Here is a 17,199-nt window from a genome sequence, read left to right as displayed (position 1 = left end):
AAATTTAAATATATATATATATAAATAAAAGTGTAGACAATTTTGCAAGTAAAAATAAATAAATAAAATGCAACAATTGTATACAATGCCTTTTACATCAGGAATTGTTGAATTCTCAATTCCAAATGGTTAGAAAGTGATTTATTTATTATAGTTTCCCTAGTAACAACTCTCACAGGGATTCATATGGCACCACATATGAATGTGTGTGTGTGTGGTGGGGGGGGGGGGGGGGGTGTTGTTGATTAATAGGTTGTTAAAAGAATTTTTTTTTTTTTCGATCAACGTTGAGGTGTTAAGTGCAGCAAACCTGCTCAAGTTTTTAATTGCTTATTTAACTGACAAAACCAAGGCTTCCAGGTACGATCGATTATATGTCGTGAACTTCACCATCAGAGTTATTTAGCAAATAAAAATTAAAAAGGAGGCTGAAAATCAGGAACCCACTGATGTAGGTGATATGCAAGTCTCCTAAAATAGTGGACTGTTGAATGCTGGACCGATTCATTTGAAGGAAATTGTACAAACAGCACCTCCTTCTGCATGGGCTGTGAAAATGAAAATCCGATACCAACAAAACAAAAAAAATAAATAAATAAAAATAAAGTGAGAGAGTATCACCATCCTCTTTATTGTCAAATGAGCCAAACACGACATGAAACATTTAAATCCTTTAAATGTTAAGACCCACTTTTGAAGAGGACTTCACACAAAGAAGTACTTGATAAAACAATATACAATTAAATTAATACATTCAAATAAACAACGAAAAAAAGTGCCTTTGCGTTTACTGACGGGGGAGGGAGGAGTGAAGAGTGAATCAAGCTAAACTGCACACATATGTTAGCATAACATAATTGGCAGACTTGATGCAGCACTTGTATCTTTTAGTCCACAAGTAAATCACTAAACGATGAAGAACGTCTAACACGGATATTTTGAACATACTAGGGAGGAAATACCTGATAAGGAACACGTTTAAAGAACCCATTTTTTTCTGTAAATGCCGCTCGCCGATACGATGCCCACAGCCGTCCACGCAGGAAAGTCACGTCACGTCTCGAATTCGCACGTCTGATCCACAGCCAGCATTGAGGAGAAAACAGGCTTTTTTTAATTCTTCCGATATAATAAGCGCAAAAATGCAAGTGATTATTCTGTAGCTATCCCTGCATTAAAAAAAGAAACCTCCAACGGTTTAAATCAGATCGGCCACGTTCATGGGCATCTCCTCCACGGTGGTGTTGTAAAACGTCTCGATGTCTCGAAGGATCCGTTTGTCCTCTTCGGTAACAAAGTTAATGGCAACGCCTTTCCTGCCAAAACGACCTCCACGGCCGATTCTGTGAAGGAATTTTATTTTATTCAATTTTTTTTAAAGGGGGATTCGTGTTTTTTTTTTTTATAAAGAGACCCACACATCTTACCTATGGATGTAGTTCTCTCGGTTCGTCGGAAGGTCGTAGTTGATGACCAGTGAAACTTGTTGCACATCGATACCGCGAGCCTGAATGGGGAAAACATACAGCTTGTTAATCTACACGGATCCTGGCAAACTTAACTCGCGTAGGATGCAGACTCCGACTGGAATTTCTGCTCCTCATCAGGACTCACCAGCAAATCGGTAGTAATCAGCACTCGGCTAGATCCGGAACGAAATTCTCTCATAATAATATCACGCTCTTTCTGATCCATGTCTCCGTGCTGCAGGAAAACAGATAAAAAAAGTTATTTTTAATGATTGTTTTTCATCCACACATCAACTCAGGGTCTTGGAAGTTCATCCCTGAGCTGCACAATTACGTCACATTTTCGGCCCAACCAAATCAAAAAAGCAATATAGGAAAGTTTGAGGAATAAAAACAGCTCAAGTCTCGGTGCAGTTTTTCTTTTTCGCAATAAACGGACTCTCCTGGACCAGAAACGTTAATTTGAAACCTGTTACTGCTTAATAAAGTTAATCTGTTTGAAACAAGAAGCCATTTTTGTTCCCCAATCCACCAAAACCGCAACGTTTGTGCAGCCCTGAGTCTGATTCTTGCACTTGTCAGGGGTATGATCAGTAAAAATGAAAAGAACCTCTCCATTATATAGTCAGTCCCGAAAGATGGTGTGCCATCATTTCATACCCTTATCCGAGAATCTGACGTGAACGTAAAAAAAACAAAAACGTTTCTTTCTTACCAGCGCAGACACGGTGAAGTCCCGGGCGTGCATTTTCTCTGTCAGCCAGTCCACCTTTCTCCTCGTGTTCAAGAAAATGACGGCTTGGGTGATAGTCAGAGTCTCGTACAGATCGCAGAGTGTGTCCAACTTCCATTCCTACACACAGAGCTAGTCATTTAGTGCCAGTAAACAACTATTTATTTATTTATAAAGTGAAAAGTGTACGAGTGTAGCGCAGAATCTTGAGAAGCAGAACATGGGACATTAAGAAAGAGGTCCGTCCTGGTCTCGTTTCCGACGCTGCGGCTTTCGCTCTCCCTTCTTTCGAGACGTACCGTACCAGCATGACCAGCAGGACTGAACTGGAAAAAGCTCCGACCTGCTGATTTTGGCACTGCGCATTTATTTTTTTTGGTAAAGAAGGGGTTGTTCTCTGTGTGAGTGTATGTAAATCACCTCTCTTTCTACGTTGATGTAGAACTGCTTGATACCCTCCAGGGTGAGCTCCTCTTTCTTCACCAGAATGCGCACGGGCTCACGCATGAACTTCGTGGTCACGTCCAAGACCTCAGCGGGCATGGTAGCCGAAAGGAGCACCACCTGAAAGCAGACACAGCCATGACCTGAGGTTACTTCCTGTTTATGATCAGACGGTTACCGAAAACTTTATATTACATGCGTAACTGCAACTTCCCGAGCTAAACCCCAACCCCGTCTCTCTGTATCCACCCTAGCAACCTTGGCTAATATTTTTAGATCAAATAACAGAAAAAAAAGCTATACCAAACACCAGTTTTAAAACCTGTAATGAGACTGAATTGTTAATTCGAAGCTCCATCGCAGCTATGAATGCCTGTCTACCAATTTTTATCTTTTCAAACAAAACCTCAAGTAGGAGAACTGTTGCACTGAACCTTGAAACAAAGGCCACCGGACATTAAGAAAGAGGTCCGACCACATTTCATTTTCGGCGCAGGGCACGGTAGTCTTCTTCCATGCTTTTCACTCTGCTAGCATTATCACAGAAACCAGGAGACCTGGATTCTGTCATTTAAGCACAGTTCTTTTGGGATGGAAGGGAAAAAACAAAACAAAACACAGGAAGTCCACCACGGAGGACTCCGTGGCTTGCTTATACACATATATAGAGGTTGGATCAGATCCAGCTCTACCCCTGGATTTCTAGTGCTGCTAGACAAAACCCAACTCACTTGAATGTTTGTGCTCAACTTCTGGAAGATTTCATAGATCTGATCCTTGAAACCACGACTCAGCATTTCATCCGCCTCGTCCAGGACGAACATCTTGATCCATTTAGGAGCTACGTTTATATATACACAAAAAAAAAGGGTTATTGAATAAATCTTGTAAAAAAATTAATAAAATCAACCAATCAACACATCAGTGCGTCATACTGGACAGAGATATGATCAGTAAAGTTAAAAAGCTTCTCCATGACATGTCAGTCCCGAAAGATGGAATACCATCATTTCATACTCAATCCAACAAGACGGACGTTCGTTTGTTTATTTAAAAGCCGCCGAGAGGCCGACTTACAGAGAAACCTCCTATTCAGCATGTCGAACACGCGCCCCGGAGTCCCTACGACAATGTGTGGAGCTTCCGCTTGAAGTTTCTGCATCTCGTTGCGCACATTGGTGCCCCCGATACAGGCGTGGCATGATGCACCCATGTAGTCGCCCAAGGCCAAGATGACCTTCTGAATCTGTGCAGGGGCACAAACAAAACAGAATGAAAGTCATGACACTAGAGGTAGAAATCACCACTGTGGTCAGATTTATGAATAGGTCACTTCTACAACACATCTATCAAAATGCACAATTAAGAGTTATTGTCCTCCGCTGATTATCTGAAGCTTAGCAAACTTAAAAGTAGGATTTAAGCTCCGCCCACTTCACAAACAAACACCGCAAAAACAAGCTTCTTTACATTTTGATAAGAATTAAAAAAAACACACATTAGTACACCATGTATTTACTTAAAAATTAACTAAAATGTTTTATTTATTTATATGAATATGGAAATTTTGAGATATATATATATATATATATATATATATATATATATATATATATATATATATTTTTTTTTTTTTTTTTCAGAAGCTAAAGATTTTTTTTTGTTTTTAAACACTTTGACCATTAATGTTTTATTCCTACACCTACTTAGAAAGATATTAGAACTTCCAAAGAGAAATATGCCCACTCTAGGGTTTGGTAGATTTTTTTATATATATATTTATATATCTTAAATAACATGGTTAAAAAAAAGGAAAGATAAATACAAGATTACATGCCAAACTTCTGTTTAAATAAATAAATTATCTCGAGTCTCTTTTCGGTGAAAAATATTTGCACTCCATCATGAATAGATTTTTTTTGGTTAAATCAAGTGTACATACTTTCATTTATGCATATCTAATTAGCCTCATTTACATAAACATGCATTTGCACATTTTTAAAATTCTAATAGAATAATAAAAAATCTCTCAACTGGCAAAGATTGAGATATTTATAGACTTAAATTAAATAATAAAGAAATTCACCTGTAATGTCTTGCCTTTTAAAAGTTAATTAAAACTTTTTTTTTTATACTCAAACATCAAATTGGGAAAAGATGCAACATATTTACATACACATCAAAATAAAGGACTTCCTGCTGAATATTAAGTACAAAAAAAATTCTGACGGCACAGTTACATAGCAGGAAGAAGAGCAAAATTGTACCTTTGATGGAGCCCCAAATATGCCGCCTTGGTCTGAGACACACCTAAGCTTATCATGACCTCAGGTACAGCATACCTGCTGAGCAAGCTCACGGGTCGGCGCCAGGACCAGAGCCTGGGTCTCTTTCTGCTCAATCTCCAACTGCTGCAGGATGGAGATGGCAAACGTGGCCGTTTTACCAGTGCCTGACTGGGCTTGAGCAATGACATCGTATCCTGAACAGGATCAAAACGATACGCTTTGAAATTCACTATAAAAATGACAACCTTATACTTATATATATTTATATATATATATTTTTTAAATCATAATTACCTTTTATGCAAGGGATAATTGCACGCTGCTGAATAGCCGACGGCTTCTCAAAACCATATGCGTAGATTCCTCGAAGGAGCGTCTCCTTCAGGTTCATATCATCGAAGTTGTCCGTGATCTCGTTCCAGTTGCTCTGCAAAGCAAATCCAGATGTTCCAGATGTTAACTCGACGCAGAGAGATGTGATACCAGAGACTCAGACTCTTTCGAAATACAATTTACGAGTAAAAAAAAAAAATCTAAAGCAGTTTCCAAGATTATACCTTGTATGAGAGACCGATAAAATTTCAGTTCTCAGATAATACGAGGAAGCTCTTCTGACTGGTAACTTTCTCTAATCGCTACGTTCTGCTCCATCAGCACAACTGTGCAAAAAATTGGACTCAATCCACATAATACAGATACTTTTTGTTTATCAGAACATTGTTTACGGTTTGCCAACACCGCTCTCGTAGCCGTTAAACTGGCCGCAATACTACGCCGTTCTCCTGTCGGTGGCTTTTAGACAAGCACCATAGCAACATCTGCACTTTAACTTAAAAATAAATAAATAAATCACACTGCCAGAACTGTCGTCAGACATCTTTGTTTACATACAAGTTAAATCCCTCACATCATTTAAACTTAAAGCTCACTTGGACTTGCCTTTTACAACATGTACACAAGATGGCTGCCGCATGCATTCTGTGAGGCCATTTTGGCGCATCACTTCACGTCAACATAAATAGTGGTGGTAGTTTAGCGCCACATGACGCAGTGTTTCATCGCCACAGCATAAACTCACTAACGTCATGTCCCAAATTGCATACCGGCATACTATCAGATTAATTATTGAGACTAACTATTACAGTCAAGGACTTTGCATTTAATCCTCCAGAGGCACACAAGACATGCGAGCAAGTGTGTGGAAAAAAACGCCATGACAAAAAAATCGTACCAGGTAAATCCATTTCACGCAAGAAACGTACAAGAGTCATCACAATACATATAAAACAAACACTAAACATTGTTTCATATAAATTAATAAATAAATCAAAACAGGATTAAAAAAAATAAGTATACAAAAAAAACAGCCTTATCTTCTTGTTTCATTTCCAGTGCAACTTTTCCCTATAGGTATTAAGTTATTTTACTGCAGTTGTTTTCTGTTTAAAAAGCAAGGTGATTTTTTTTAACACTAAATTACAGTTGCAAGCACCAGACTTCATTTAAAGCAGGCAAAAATTTTAACTGTTATTAAATCAGACTCTTACCATTGGTTTAACCATTTAAAAATATATTTTTTTTAATAGATGAGAAATTTTTGCGTCTTTAAAACGTAGTCACTGGCCAAATAACCTCGTGTTAAACGGTCTAAAGTCAAATTAGTTAGAATGATAATACAATACAGTCAAAGTAACAACAACAATGATCAAGGTGATTAATAATAATAAAAACAATAAATTACCTCGATGATGCCATCAGGCTCCATTCCTTCTGGCCCTCCATGGTCTCGATCTCTAGAGCTACATTGTAGGGAGACACACAACGTGATTAACTTAAACTTTGAATATTGCAAAATGTATGCAAAACATCCAAGCTAGAAGAAAAAAAATCGGGAATTTTCTGAAACGCCACGTGGAGGAACTGAATCTCGCCTCTATACCGTGGCTGAATCCTAAACGCCCCCCCCCCCCACCTTGCTCCATACACTCGCACACTACTTCTATAGCGCCTGCACACGATCTAGTGCACTACATGTCCAAATACGGCGCCATTTAGGATTCTCCCCGTATCGTGAGGCCCTGAATGGATGAATCAAGAGCTAATTTCACACCGTATAAAGGCGACTCATAAAAGGTCAAAGGGGTGTTCGTCATGAAAACGAGCTGAAACCTAAGCTCATAGAGTTTTTTGTGTGTTTTTAACAGATTGGCAGCGTTACACGACGCCTTGTAGATATTTATCCTTGCTAGCAAGACGCGCATCATATTAGCGTTAGCGTGTTGGCTACAGGCCTCGGGATGAGTCCGAGTAGCGGGTGTGACTACTATATACGCTTCATACACGAGCATAATGATTTTTCGCCTCGAAGTATATATGCATTTGTTAACTTTTTTAATTAAAAACATACTCAAATGTATTTTTAATGATAATTAAATTAACGACGCCAGTTGCTTAGCTAGAGTGAGTTACGTCGCGCGCGAGAGCTAGCTAACGGGCGGCATGTAGGCCAAGGCATGGCGCGCGCGGCCTCGCTAACAAGCGCCATTAAAATTTTTAAAACAAATACGAACCATGATCAAAGTTTGACACAAATGAAGAAAATGCGACGTATAAATGCTATAAATCGTAACCAAGGCCCGATTAAACGGACACACACCTGTGATAATCAGCAGAACCGCTAGACATGATCCGCTCGCGACTTCGGCATCCACTCGGAAAGGAAGAGCGCGTGAATCTCGGGCGAGTTTTATTTAACCGGAACTATTTCATTCCTCAGCCCGCGTGCAACTAGCGATAAGTACGAAAAGGCAAAAAAACAACACAAGTGACGTATGTTAGGTTTTAAGAGTTTTTAAAAATACGTGTATTCACGGCGCTAACTATTGCTGAAGAAAGCTGAATGGTTTTCTTTGGTAAAGGTACACAGCGTTCTTTGGAATGCCTCGAACTATATGATGAAGCGCAGCGATATTGCCGCAGTGCGGAGGTGTGATAAGGCCGCTACGGGGTCTCCGCCGTTTTGGCCTGATTAATATGGTCATACTGTTAAAAAAAACAACAACTATATAACATATTTATTTATATAACATTATTTTATTTTACAATTTATTACCATACTTATTGGTACAAAAGATGTGGAATATTTTACAGATCAATATGCCCATTTTGTTTAACATTTAGTGTTAAAAGTTGTTCACTTATATGACTTTTCCTTTACACTTAAATTCAGTTATATAAGTTTAGTTATAGGATTTATATATTAAATATTTATTTTCTTCCCATTTCATTCATTCATTCACGCAAATATTCATGTATCAATTTATTTATTTATTGTAAAAAAAATTATTATTAACCATTATTTCTTTATTATAAAAATGATTATGAAAGGAATAACACATGACAGATCATTCTGTTATATTAAAATAAAGCTAGGGGCGGTGTGATGTGGCACGACACGCAAGCAGAGTGCCGCTACTCCCTCGAAGTGTATTATTTTTGTATAACCGCATCTGGAGTGTATTATTCTGCTTCTTCTGCAGGGATATGCCAATTATTACAATGTTTAATTTATTAAAAAATGACACGTCACACATTTTGTAGTTACATTTAACATTGTGGAACGTACAAGAGACAAGTTAGTTCCTGTTCTCACTTACGTTATAGCAGCAATAAACAGACGTTCTCTCGAACAGCCTTTGACTGTTACAAAGTGCTTACAACCAAGACTCCTACAAATGTCTCCTAAAAAGAGTCACCACATCAACGATTCTAGGTTTTACTTTCTTAAACAATGACACCCCCCCGTTTCTGTTTATTATTAGTTTTAGAATCTTTGGAGCGTCTGCTGTACAAGTCCCTGTGTATGAGCTGTTACTATAGAAACAATAACGTATTAGAACCAGGGCATTTATATTACCCTGTCATTCACGTGACACCCGAAACTACTGTCGGAGACATGCTGTTATACGAAAATAATACACACCTTCTGACCAATCAGATTCGAGAATTTAACCATGCAGTGGTATAAATAAGTACAGTATACAAACACCAAAAGTTATCAATTAAACTATACAGTTGTTATATACAGTTATTTTTATGTTATTTTACATAATTTGATTTTTTTTCACGATTCAAGAACTTTATTATCATATGCACAAGGTTCCAGGTACAATGACATTCTGAGTTTGTACACTCTCCACATGAGAAAATAATTAATAAAGACAATGACAACAACAACAACAACAACAACAACAATAATAATAATAATAATAATAATAATAATAATACAGTGGTGTGAACAGGATGTCAGTATAGCAGTAGGAATCTAAATGTAAAAAATATTGGTATAAATATCAGTATTTGTGATTTATACACTACCAGTCAAAAGTTTGTAGACAGTTGACTGAAATATTTCTCATAATCTTAAAAACCTTTTGATCTGAACATGTATGATTAAATGTTTATAATCTGTGTTGTAGACAAAAATATAAATTGTGGCAATATGTTTGTTTCTTTCATTAGAAAACTAACATTTTATTTTAAAAAAATTATTGTTTTAAACGGATGACTTGGAGCGAAATATTTGGAAAGGCAGCCAGTAAGTGTCCAACATAGGTGGGAACTCCCTTAATGCTGTTTAAAAAGCATCTCAGGGAGATTATTCAAGAAAGTTGAGAAAAGTCCAAGAATACATTTTTGGAAATTCTCTGCAAAAAGGGTGTCTACTTTGAAGATGGTAAAATACTAAATTATTTTTGATTTACATAATTCCCATAGTTCCATTTGGGGTGTGTGAATGTGTATATGATTGTGCCCTGCGATGGTCTGGCACCCTGTCCAGGGTGTACCCCAACTTGTGCCCGATGCTCCCTGGGATAGGCTCCAGGTTTCCCCGTGACCCTGAAAAGGATAAAGCAATATAGAAGATGGATGGATGGATAGTTCCATTTGTTTTATTCCAGAGTTTTAATAACTTTATTATTATTATAAAATGTATGGGAAAAAAATAATAAAAATAAAGAACGAGTGTCTAAACTTTTGACAGGTTGTGTATACATATATTTATTTATAATATTTACTTCTCTATGCTATTTTTTATCTAATGGTTGTAATAAAATAATTTAAAAGTACATTAGGCAATATTTGTCAAAATTGGGCAAGTGTTTATTCTGGGTTCCATGTAAAAAATTTTCAAGGTACAGAGTGATTATTATTATTTTTTGGCTCGCAGGAGAATTACCTGGGTGTGCTGGGAGCTTGCCAATTTCACTCTGAGATTGGGACTGCCTAGAAAATGACTGACAACTGGCACTGACGACAGACAACTTTTGTTTTCTCTGTCAGAGCACCAAATGCTCATAAATAGCTACTTTAATCGCATTTTTACAGATGCAGGCCTGAGTGGCTATCGGTCCCGTTCTACTATAGTGAACGTCAAACATTCATGTAACATTTTGGACTGAAATTGCGGCAGTGATTAGTAAGAAACTCCCCAGATCACGTTAGTTAGTGTACAGCAATCAGTGCAGTTAATGTTATAGATTTAACCGAGTAGTGTGTCTGTATATTAACTGATCTAAACCCATACTGCTATAAACTAATTTAGAAGTAGAGAAGGCAGCCATGTTGATTTGACGCCACTCTGTAAACGGGGAAGAAACTGGTATTTTGAGAAAACTACCCCAAGTTGAGGAGTTGAAATTTCAAGCTGAAAGGGCGTTTTCGGTGACTTTTACTGGTCGAAGACAGGGAATTACTACCTCACCTTGAACATAGTACCAACGTTTCAACCAGTTTTGTGTATGTTTATGTGTGGTGAAGGGGGCGGATGGAGTTGTACTGCGCATGAACGGAAGTAGATGACGGGCGAAAGGGGAAAAGCGGAAGAGGGAGTCTGGAAATCACAAACATGGTAAATGAAAAAAAAAAAGAATAACAAATACAGGGTTATTTGTTTTGTTTTCATGGGGGCGCACGCCTGTTGGCTGTTGAAACTCTGCTAGAAATCTGATTTCCGTGGCGCGATATTTTGAGCGTTTATATAGAGCGAAAGAGTGGAGAGGGCGCTAGCTAAGCGGCTATATCAAGCAATGCTCACGGGCTGCATCCTAAACGCATATATAGTGCACTAAGATAGGGCGCGCGCGCTATTATCTGAAGCGCATATGTAGTGCGGATGTGTAGTGAGCAGCGAGTTATTTGGTATTCGGACACGGTTAGCGCGGTAGCTTCAATTAAATACGCAATTTAGACCTCTTTTTAAAAATGTTTTGCTATTCCGTTGTAACAAAACAGCCACACTGATGCCGTCAAATGACAATAATCTCCTCAGTAAAGTTGATACTAATAGTATTTTTATTGTGTATATTATTAAACGCTAAGCTTATTAAGACATGCATGCAGCTGAATTGAACAGGCCTGCGTTATTATGAGCTAAATATAAACATTAATTAAATATGTTAAAGAAAAACTCTATCCCAAAGCACGTTAAACATGTTTAGATTGATATATTTATGAGGTGTTTAGTGATTCTGGTGCTAATTTGGTTGTTATGGTTGTATTTTGATATTCCTGGGAGAAGGTAGCACTTGTGTGGCATGCTGACGTCACAGGGGGACATTACTAGAGCAGTTTAAAAAAAGGGAGGGAGGGGTTGGCTCCTAAAAACAAAACAGCAGCAGCGTTTAAGTCCAGCATATAAGTAGTTCTTGACGTTGGTGGAATCGCTGGAGTCGAAGTCCCAGAATGCAATGTGACGTGGAGACTCGGCTTAGCTAGATGGCGATCTATGGGATTAGCATTAAAGTTGACGCTTCGGAAGCTGGATAGACTGAAGGACTAAAGTGCCGCTGCATCGCTCTGTTTAGGTAGAGATGAAGTGAAGTAGTAGAACTGAATCGTGGATAATGACGAAGATGGTGAAGGTGAACTTTAAACCAGACCAGGATGTCCATGAAAGATGCTTAAACTAAAACTGTCAACTCAGATGGATACCCAGTCTGAAAGTATAAACACCCCATCCCAATCTTGTGCCAACAGAACAAGCTGAAATCCTCGCAGAAGGATAAAGTTCGCCAGTTCATGATTTTCACACAGTCGAACGAGAAAACAGCGCTGACTTGCTTGGCTCAGAATGACTGGAAACTAGAGGTGGCCACAGACAACTTCTTCCAGAATCCTGAACTTTACATACACAATCTGAAAGGACTGTTCGACAGGAAAAAGCTAGAGCAGCTCTACAATCGGTACAGAGGTAAGTAATTACAAACAATTCATGGATAAAAGCACAGTCCATCAGTAGCCATGGCAACACCGCACTTAAGGTTCAAGGTTTTTGAGTTTGAACCAGAGCGGAAAGTCGAGACTCTGTCGTGTTTCCCAGTCTGATTTCCTTTACTGAAAGTTCAGACTTGACGGTGCGTAAACTAACAGACCGTAAAATGGCCGCCGCCATTTTGATGATAAAATATTAACCGCCGAACTTAATGTCTGCGCGTTGCCATAGAAACGGCTCCATTTCCGAGTCCCTTTCCTTCGTCGTGTGTGTCCAAGTTGTCGCCTCACCACCTCACCATTGTCTTTTTTTTTTTTTCCCCCTTTCTTTCTAACTGTAACAGATCCCCATGATGACAATAAGATCGGTATAGACGGCATTCAGCAGTTCTGTGATGATCTCGGTCTCGACCCAGCCAGTATAAGCGTGCTCCTTATAGCGTGGAAGTTTCGTGCCGCGACACAGTGCGAGTTCTCCAAGCAAGAATTCATGGACGGGATGACCGAACAAGGGTAAGTTATCAAGAGCAAACTGGGAATTTCAAGTTAAGGGAATGGGGTGTATTGTGCGTGCAGTTAGCGGGTGTGTCGTGTGGGATTTACAAAAATAAATAACGGCGAGAATTGCATAATATGCAAAGTCAGGGTAGAAAACAATATGTAAATAAGGATCTTGGGTGTGATCAATGTTCTCAGTGGGATGCTCTCGGATCTTAAAAACGTTAACGAGTCAACCTGCATTGAAAATACGCAAGCATGTGAGTGAAACCTTTCCAAAGGTGCTGTTTAGCTGCTGTTGGTATCATTTGTAGTGAATATCCAGTGTTGTTCAGAATACTCCAACATAGTTTAAGTAAAACAGGCTTCTGCGAATTTAATACATGCTTTTTGGTTGCACTAATTTGCGCACGTATTCACCAGACAAATCGATTTCTTTGAACACTACCTTGTATATGGCATTTTTATGTAGAAATGCCACCAACTGCATATTCATTAAGGTAAATACACAAACCAGCAAAACAGACTTGTGCCTTTTCACTCACGTGAAGCATATCATCTGTAGACTCTCCTGCATGAAGGTTTTTTTTTGCATGTTATGAAATTTTGGACATATTTTTTATCTGCATATATATATATATATATATATATATATATATATATATATATATATATATATATATATATATATATATATATATATATATATAATATAAAAATAAAAATATATTTTTTAATTTAGATGTGACAGCATAGAGAAGCTTAAAGCACAATTGCCCAAAATGGAGCAGGAGTTAAAAGACCAAGGCAAATTTAAAGACTTCTATCAGTTTACTTTCAACTTTGCGAAGAATCCCGGACAGAAAGGCTTGGGTACGTCATACTTCATTTCTTCTCTTCTGTGGACTTGATATGCTGTGGTGTTTTTTTTTTTTTGGATGAATAATTCTATCTGTTTTTTAAATCTAGATTTAGAAATGGCGATTGCCTATTGGAATTTAGTATTGGCAGGACGTTTCAAATTCCTCGAACTGTGGAACAAATTTTTAGTGGTAAGTCTGTAATAATAATCACCTCTTCGTGCCGATCTGTTATATTACGTTTTTACTTGCATACCATGCCTTCTTCAGTGCGACTGACAGGTTTTTAAGCCACACCTCCGTCAGTGTGACTGACAGGTTCTTAAGCCACACCTCCTTCAATGCAACTGACAGATTTCTTTCTTCCTGCAGGAGCACCATAAAAGATCCATTCCCAAAGACACCTGGAACCTCTTGTTAGACTTCAGCACCATGATAACTGACGACATGTCCAACTACGATGAGGAAGGTCCGTAGCCACGCACTTTTACCTTATTGATTATGTTTGGTCGTTTACGAGAACGTTATAAATTCACGTTAGCCTACATTCACAGTAGTAAGCAGCAAAGCACCAGGCAGCACCACGGGGCCGCAAGTATAGTGACCGTGACAAGCAGCAAAACAACACAGACAAATCTAAACTATTGGCTGGAACGATTCTTCGAAAACATCCAAACATAGATTGGATATCCGAGTCGTGACGGACAAATAGTCTCGATCAGACGCCTCTTATTCATATCTGTATTTGTATCCATTACAATATCTGTTTTGTTCCAGATAATATATTAATTTTCGGTTATATCCTTATTAGGTAGTACACTGCGAGACTTTAAGCCACTGCAGGTACAGATGGCTGTGACACCCACAGATAAACATATCACGTCACCGCTTTTGATAACGCTAGCCTGTCTCTCGCATTTTGTGTTCCAGGAGCGTGGCCAGTCCTCATCGACGATTTCGTCGAGTTCGCTCGGCCGTACATCGGGACCAAAAGCACGGCCGTCTAGGGGACTTGAACACCTCCACCTTTAGGAGGACCGAACTGAGATCTACATTGCCTTTTCCGACCCTCAGGATCAAGACGCTCGTGTACAGCAAAGACATTTCAGAGATGCGTCTCCTCTTCGTCATCTAGCGGTGGTTTGGGCTTTGGTTGTTTGTTCCCCCCCAGTTTTTCAGTTTGGATATGTGTGCCACGTCTGTGTCGACTCAATCTGGATCAAGCTCTGGGACCTCAACATGCTTTCTTTTTTTTTTTTTTTTTTTTTTTCTCCCCACCTTCACCTGGCAGGAGCAAAATCACAACAGACACGCCATCTTCATCCTTAACCAGGGCATGGTTGGAGAATCTTTAAAACTTCGTCACTTAAATCTTAATTTTCCACTCCACATTTGTTCCTACTTTGAAATATTTTTTATTAGTAGTTTTTTTTTATTTTTTATAAAACATTGGAAATGCAGAGCTTTGATTGTATCCTTTTTTTAGGGGACAAACACAAGGATCAGACAACCCTGTTTTGTTAGTTTTTATTGTGAAGTTATTGTATATTTTCTGTTGCTGTTTAAAGAAAAGAAAACGATTTCACCTTGCTTGTTTGGTTTTGATTAAACGTAATAAGTATACTCGGTATGTTCGGCCATCCTAAAATATTGGAGTGACCGTTTTACATCACTTTGACTAATTAAACAGTAATTTATTGTAGGACACGTTGTTTTTTTTATTTTATTTTATTTATTTATTTATTATCATTATTCATGTAATTTATTATTATTATAATTATCAGTATGTTCGTGAAGGTTTGTTGACATTTTATAAGTTCATTCAGGGGAAGAAATCAAACAGAGGAGGGCAGTGTTCAGTTTAAAGCTGCCACCCCCCCCCCCTTTTTCATCAGTTTCATGATATCTTATTATATAACACATTGATTTCTAGAGTAACTTAATCAATATTAGCATTTGAAAAGTCTCTTGAAAGCAAGTCTCTTGCCTCTTGACTATGCCTTAGATCAGTGTTTCCCAAAGTGGCATCAGAAATCCGTCCATCCATCCATCTTCTATACCACTTTATCCTTTTCAGGGTCACGGAGAAACCTGGAGCCTATCCCAGGGAGCATCGGGCACAAGGCGGGGAACACCCTGGCCCGGGTGCCAATCCATCGCAGGGCACGATCACATACACATTCACACACCCATTCATACACTACGGACACTTTGGACATGCCAATCAGCCTACCATGCATGTCTTTGGACTGGGGAGGAAACTGGAATACCCAGAGGAAACCCCCGCAGCCCCCCGACCCTGGAGGTGTGAGGCAAACATGCTAACCACTAAGCCACCGTGCGCCCAGGCATCAGGAATGCTTAGACTTATTATTATTCAGTTTTTGTAGAAATTACATGGTTTGATTAAGCTTATAAATAATGCCACTTGGACCAAATGTGTGAGGTCAGTGGAACAAAGTTCAGGACCAAAGCTCTACAGTCCAATTTATTTTACCAAAAAGCCTAATGTTTTTACAGTTATTATACACTATATGTATTATACAAAGGATTATGGACACCTGATCATAACACCCCATGTCCTTGTTGAACATCCCATTCCAGATTTCTTCCCCTCTCTTGTTACAATAACCACCAATTTTCTGTGAAGACTTTCCACTAGATTTTGGAGCATTTGTGTTCATTCAGCCACAAGAGCATTAGTGAGGTCTAGGTCAGGTGCTGATGTTGAGCGAGGAGGCTCCAGTTCCAATTCATTCAACACAAAGGTGTTCGTTCATTGGGATTGAGGTCTGGGATCTGTGCAGGACACTCGAGTTCTTCCACGCCAACCTTCTCAAACCTGGAACAGGTTTGGGCCTCTTAGTTCCAGAGAAGGGAAACTGTAAAATGCTACAGCATGCAAAAACATCCTAGATCATTGTGGGGTCCATGAAGTGTAGCTAGGTGGTCTGTTATGTAAAAAAAAAAAAAAAAAATTCTTACAGTGGTGGAAATCACATCCCATATTATCAAAGTTATTATGTTTTTGGGGTCCAAGCACCAAAGTCACCTTATTACAAATGTGGAAAACTCGGGAACAGACAGCGCTAATAGTATTTGAAAATGTTTATGTAATAAATCCATACTGAGGGAGTCTATGGAATTTGTTTTACAGTTAAATGGGTCCTTGGCAACAAAAAAAATTGAGAATCACCTGTCCTAGACAACTTTGTCGCAACACATATTGTTGTGATGGTCAGGTGTCCACAGATGTACAGTGTATTTATAATACCTGTACTGTACTGTAGTGTAAAGGTTAAAGACGTTGCCTAGCTTGGGATCTTGTAGTGATTGTGGGATTTGTAGTCTTTTATTAGACCGTGCTTTGACTACAATTAGGAAATAAATACATGTATAAGCTAAATAAAAAAAAAATTGTTCATAGAAAAAAAAAGTATACAGGTGAGAAAGTATGGAGTCAATGCAACGTCCGGAATGTGACTTCAAACCATGAAACACTAGAAATTCTTCAAAAATGAACTTTATGACTGAAATTTACTAACAGACGTTCACTTCCGCTTTCCGTCCCTTCAGGTCTGTGAGCAGCCTTTTGGCGCTCTCTATTGGCTGAAGATGGCGCGTGCCTAAAAGCA

At 38.6% G+C, this 17,199-nt stretch overlaps 2 protein-coding genes and 4 non-coding genes across 7 annotated transcripts; 1 reads left to right on the top strand and 5 right to left on the bottom strand.

The window, feature by feature from the left end:
* Positions 1 to 607: 607 nt before the first annotated feature.
* eif4a2 (eukaryotic translation initiation factor 4A, isoform 2) lies at positions 608 to 7,723 on the bottom strand. Its single transcript, XM_053628397.1, has 11 exons — positions 7,591 to 7,723; positions 6,676 to 6,733; positions 5,229 to 5,361; positions 4,989 to 5,128; positions 3,724 to 3,892; positions 3,378 to 3,487; positions 2,623 to 2,766; positions 2,185 to 2,322; positions 1,615 to 1,704; positions 1,428 to 1,507; positions 608 to 1,343 (listed from the first exon to the last, which is right to left on the bottom strand). Exons 1-11 carry the CDS (start codon positions 7,617 to 7,619, stop codon positions 1,199 to 1,201), a joined length of 1,236 nt encoding a protein of 411 aa, XP_053484372.1. The 5' UTR covers positions 7,620 to 7,723; the 3' UTR covers positions 608 to 1,198.
* Positions 2,054 to 2,129, bottom strand: LOC128610844 (small nucleolar RNA SNORD2). Its single transcript, XR_008386447.1, has one exon. It is a non-coding gene; the product is annotated as a small nucleolar RNA SNORD2 (small nucleolar RNA).
* On the bottom strand, positions 2,392 to 2,582 carry LOC128610839 (small nucleolar RNA SNORA81). Its single transcript, XR_008386443.1, has one exon. It is a non-coding gene; the product is annotated as a small nucleolar RNA SNORA81 (small nucleolar RNA).
* Positions 3,065 to 3,246, bottom strand: LOC128610838 (small nucleolar RNA SNORA81). The gene has a single exon (XR_008386442.1). It is a non-coding gene; the product is annotated as a small nucleolar RNA SNORA81 (small nucleolar RNA).
* LOC128610842 (small nucleolar RNA SNORD2) lies at positions 3,591 to 3,663 on the bottom strand. Its single transcript, XR_008386446.1, has one exon. It is a non-coding gene; the product is annotated as a small nucleolar RNA SNORD2 (small nucleolar RNA).
* A 3,041-nt stretch (positions 7,724 to 10,764) lies between the features above and the next one.
* On the top strand, positions 10,765 to 17,114 carry dcun1d1 (DCN1, defective in cullin neddylation 1, domain containing 1 (S. cerevisiae)). Of its 2 annotated transcripts, XM_053628395.1 has the most exons (8): positions 10,765 to 10,845; positions 11,973 to 12,186; positions 12,551 to 12,719; positions 13,447 to 13,577; positions 13,674 to 13,756; positions 13,937 to 14,033; positions 14,376 to 14,407; positions 14,495 to 17,114. In XM_053628395.1, the coding sequence occupies exons 1-8, from the start codon at positions 10,843 to 10,845 to the stop codon at positions 14,594 to 14,596; spliced, it is 831 nt and encodes a 276-aa protein (XP_053484370.1). In that variant the 5' UTR covers positions 10,765 to 10,842; the 3' UTR covers positions 14,597 to 17,114. The 2 variants fall into 2 exon arrangements, with proteins under 2 accessions (XP_053484370.1, XP_053484371.1); XM_053628396.1 differs by lacking the exon at positions 14,376 to 14,407 and having other exon boundaries at positions 14,495 to 14,794.
* Positions 17,115 to 17,199: the final 85 nt, after the last annotated feature.

The sequence above is a fragment of the Ictalurus furcatus genome, chromosome 7 (genome assembly GCF_023375685.1).
Source record: "Ictalurus furcatus strain D&B chromosome 7, Billie_1.0, whole genome shotgun sequence".
Classification (NCBI taxonomy): Eukaryota; Metazoa; Chordata; class Actinopteri; order Siluriformes; family Ictaluridae; genus Ictalurus; species Ictalurus furcatus.
Note: the sequence above shows the minus strand (reverse complement) of the source record. Positions and strands in the feature narration are given on the sequence as shown.

Bases quoted from the DNA above. Each gene is read 5' to 3' on its own strand.
- dcun1d1 (XM_053628395.1), top strand. The intron at 13,578-13,673 runs GTACGTCATACT...TTTTAAATCTAG, and splicing joins TCCCGGACAGAAAGGCTTGG to ATTTAGAAATGGCGATTGCC. The intron at 14,408-14,494 runs GTACAGATGGCT...TTTGTGTTCCAG, and splicing joins GAGACTTTAAGCCACTGCAG to GAGCGTGGCCAGTCCTCATC.
- eif4a2 (XM_053628397.1), bottom strand. From the start codon at position 7,619: ATGTCTAGCGGTTCTGCTGATTATCACAG. The intron at 3,488-3,723 runs GTAAGTCGGCCT...ATATAAACGTAG, and splicing joins GCTGAATAGGAGGTTTCTCT to CTCCTAAATGGATCAAGATG. The intron at 1,344-1,427 runs GTAAGATGTGTG...ATTCCTTCACAG, and splicing joins CGAGAGAACTACATCCATAG to AATCGGCCGTGGAGGTCGTT.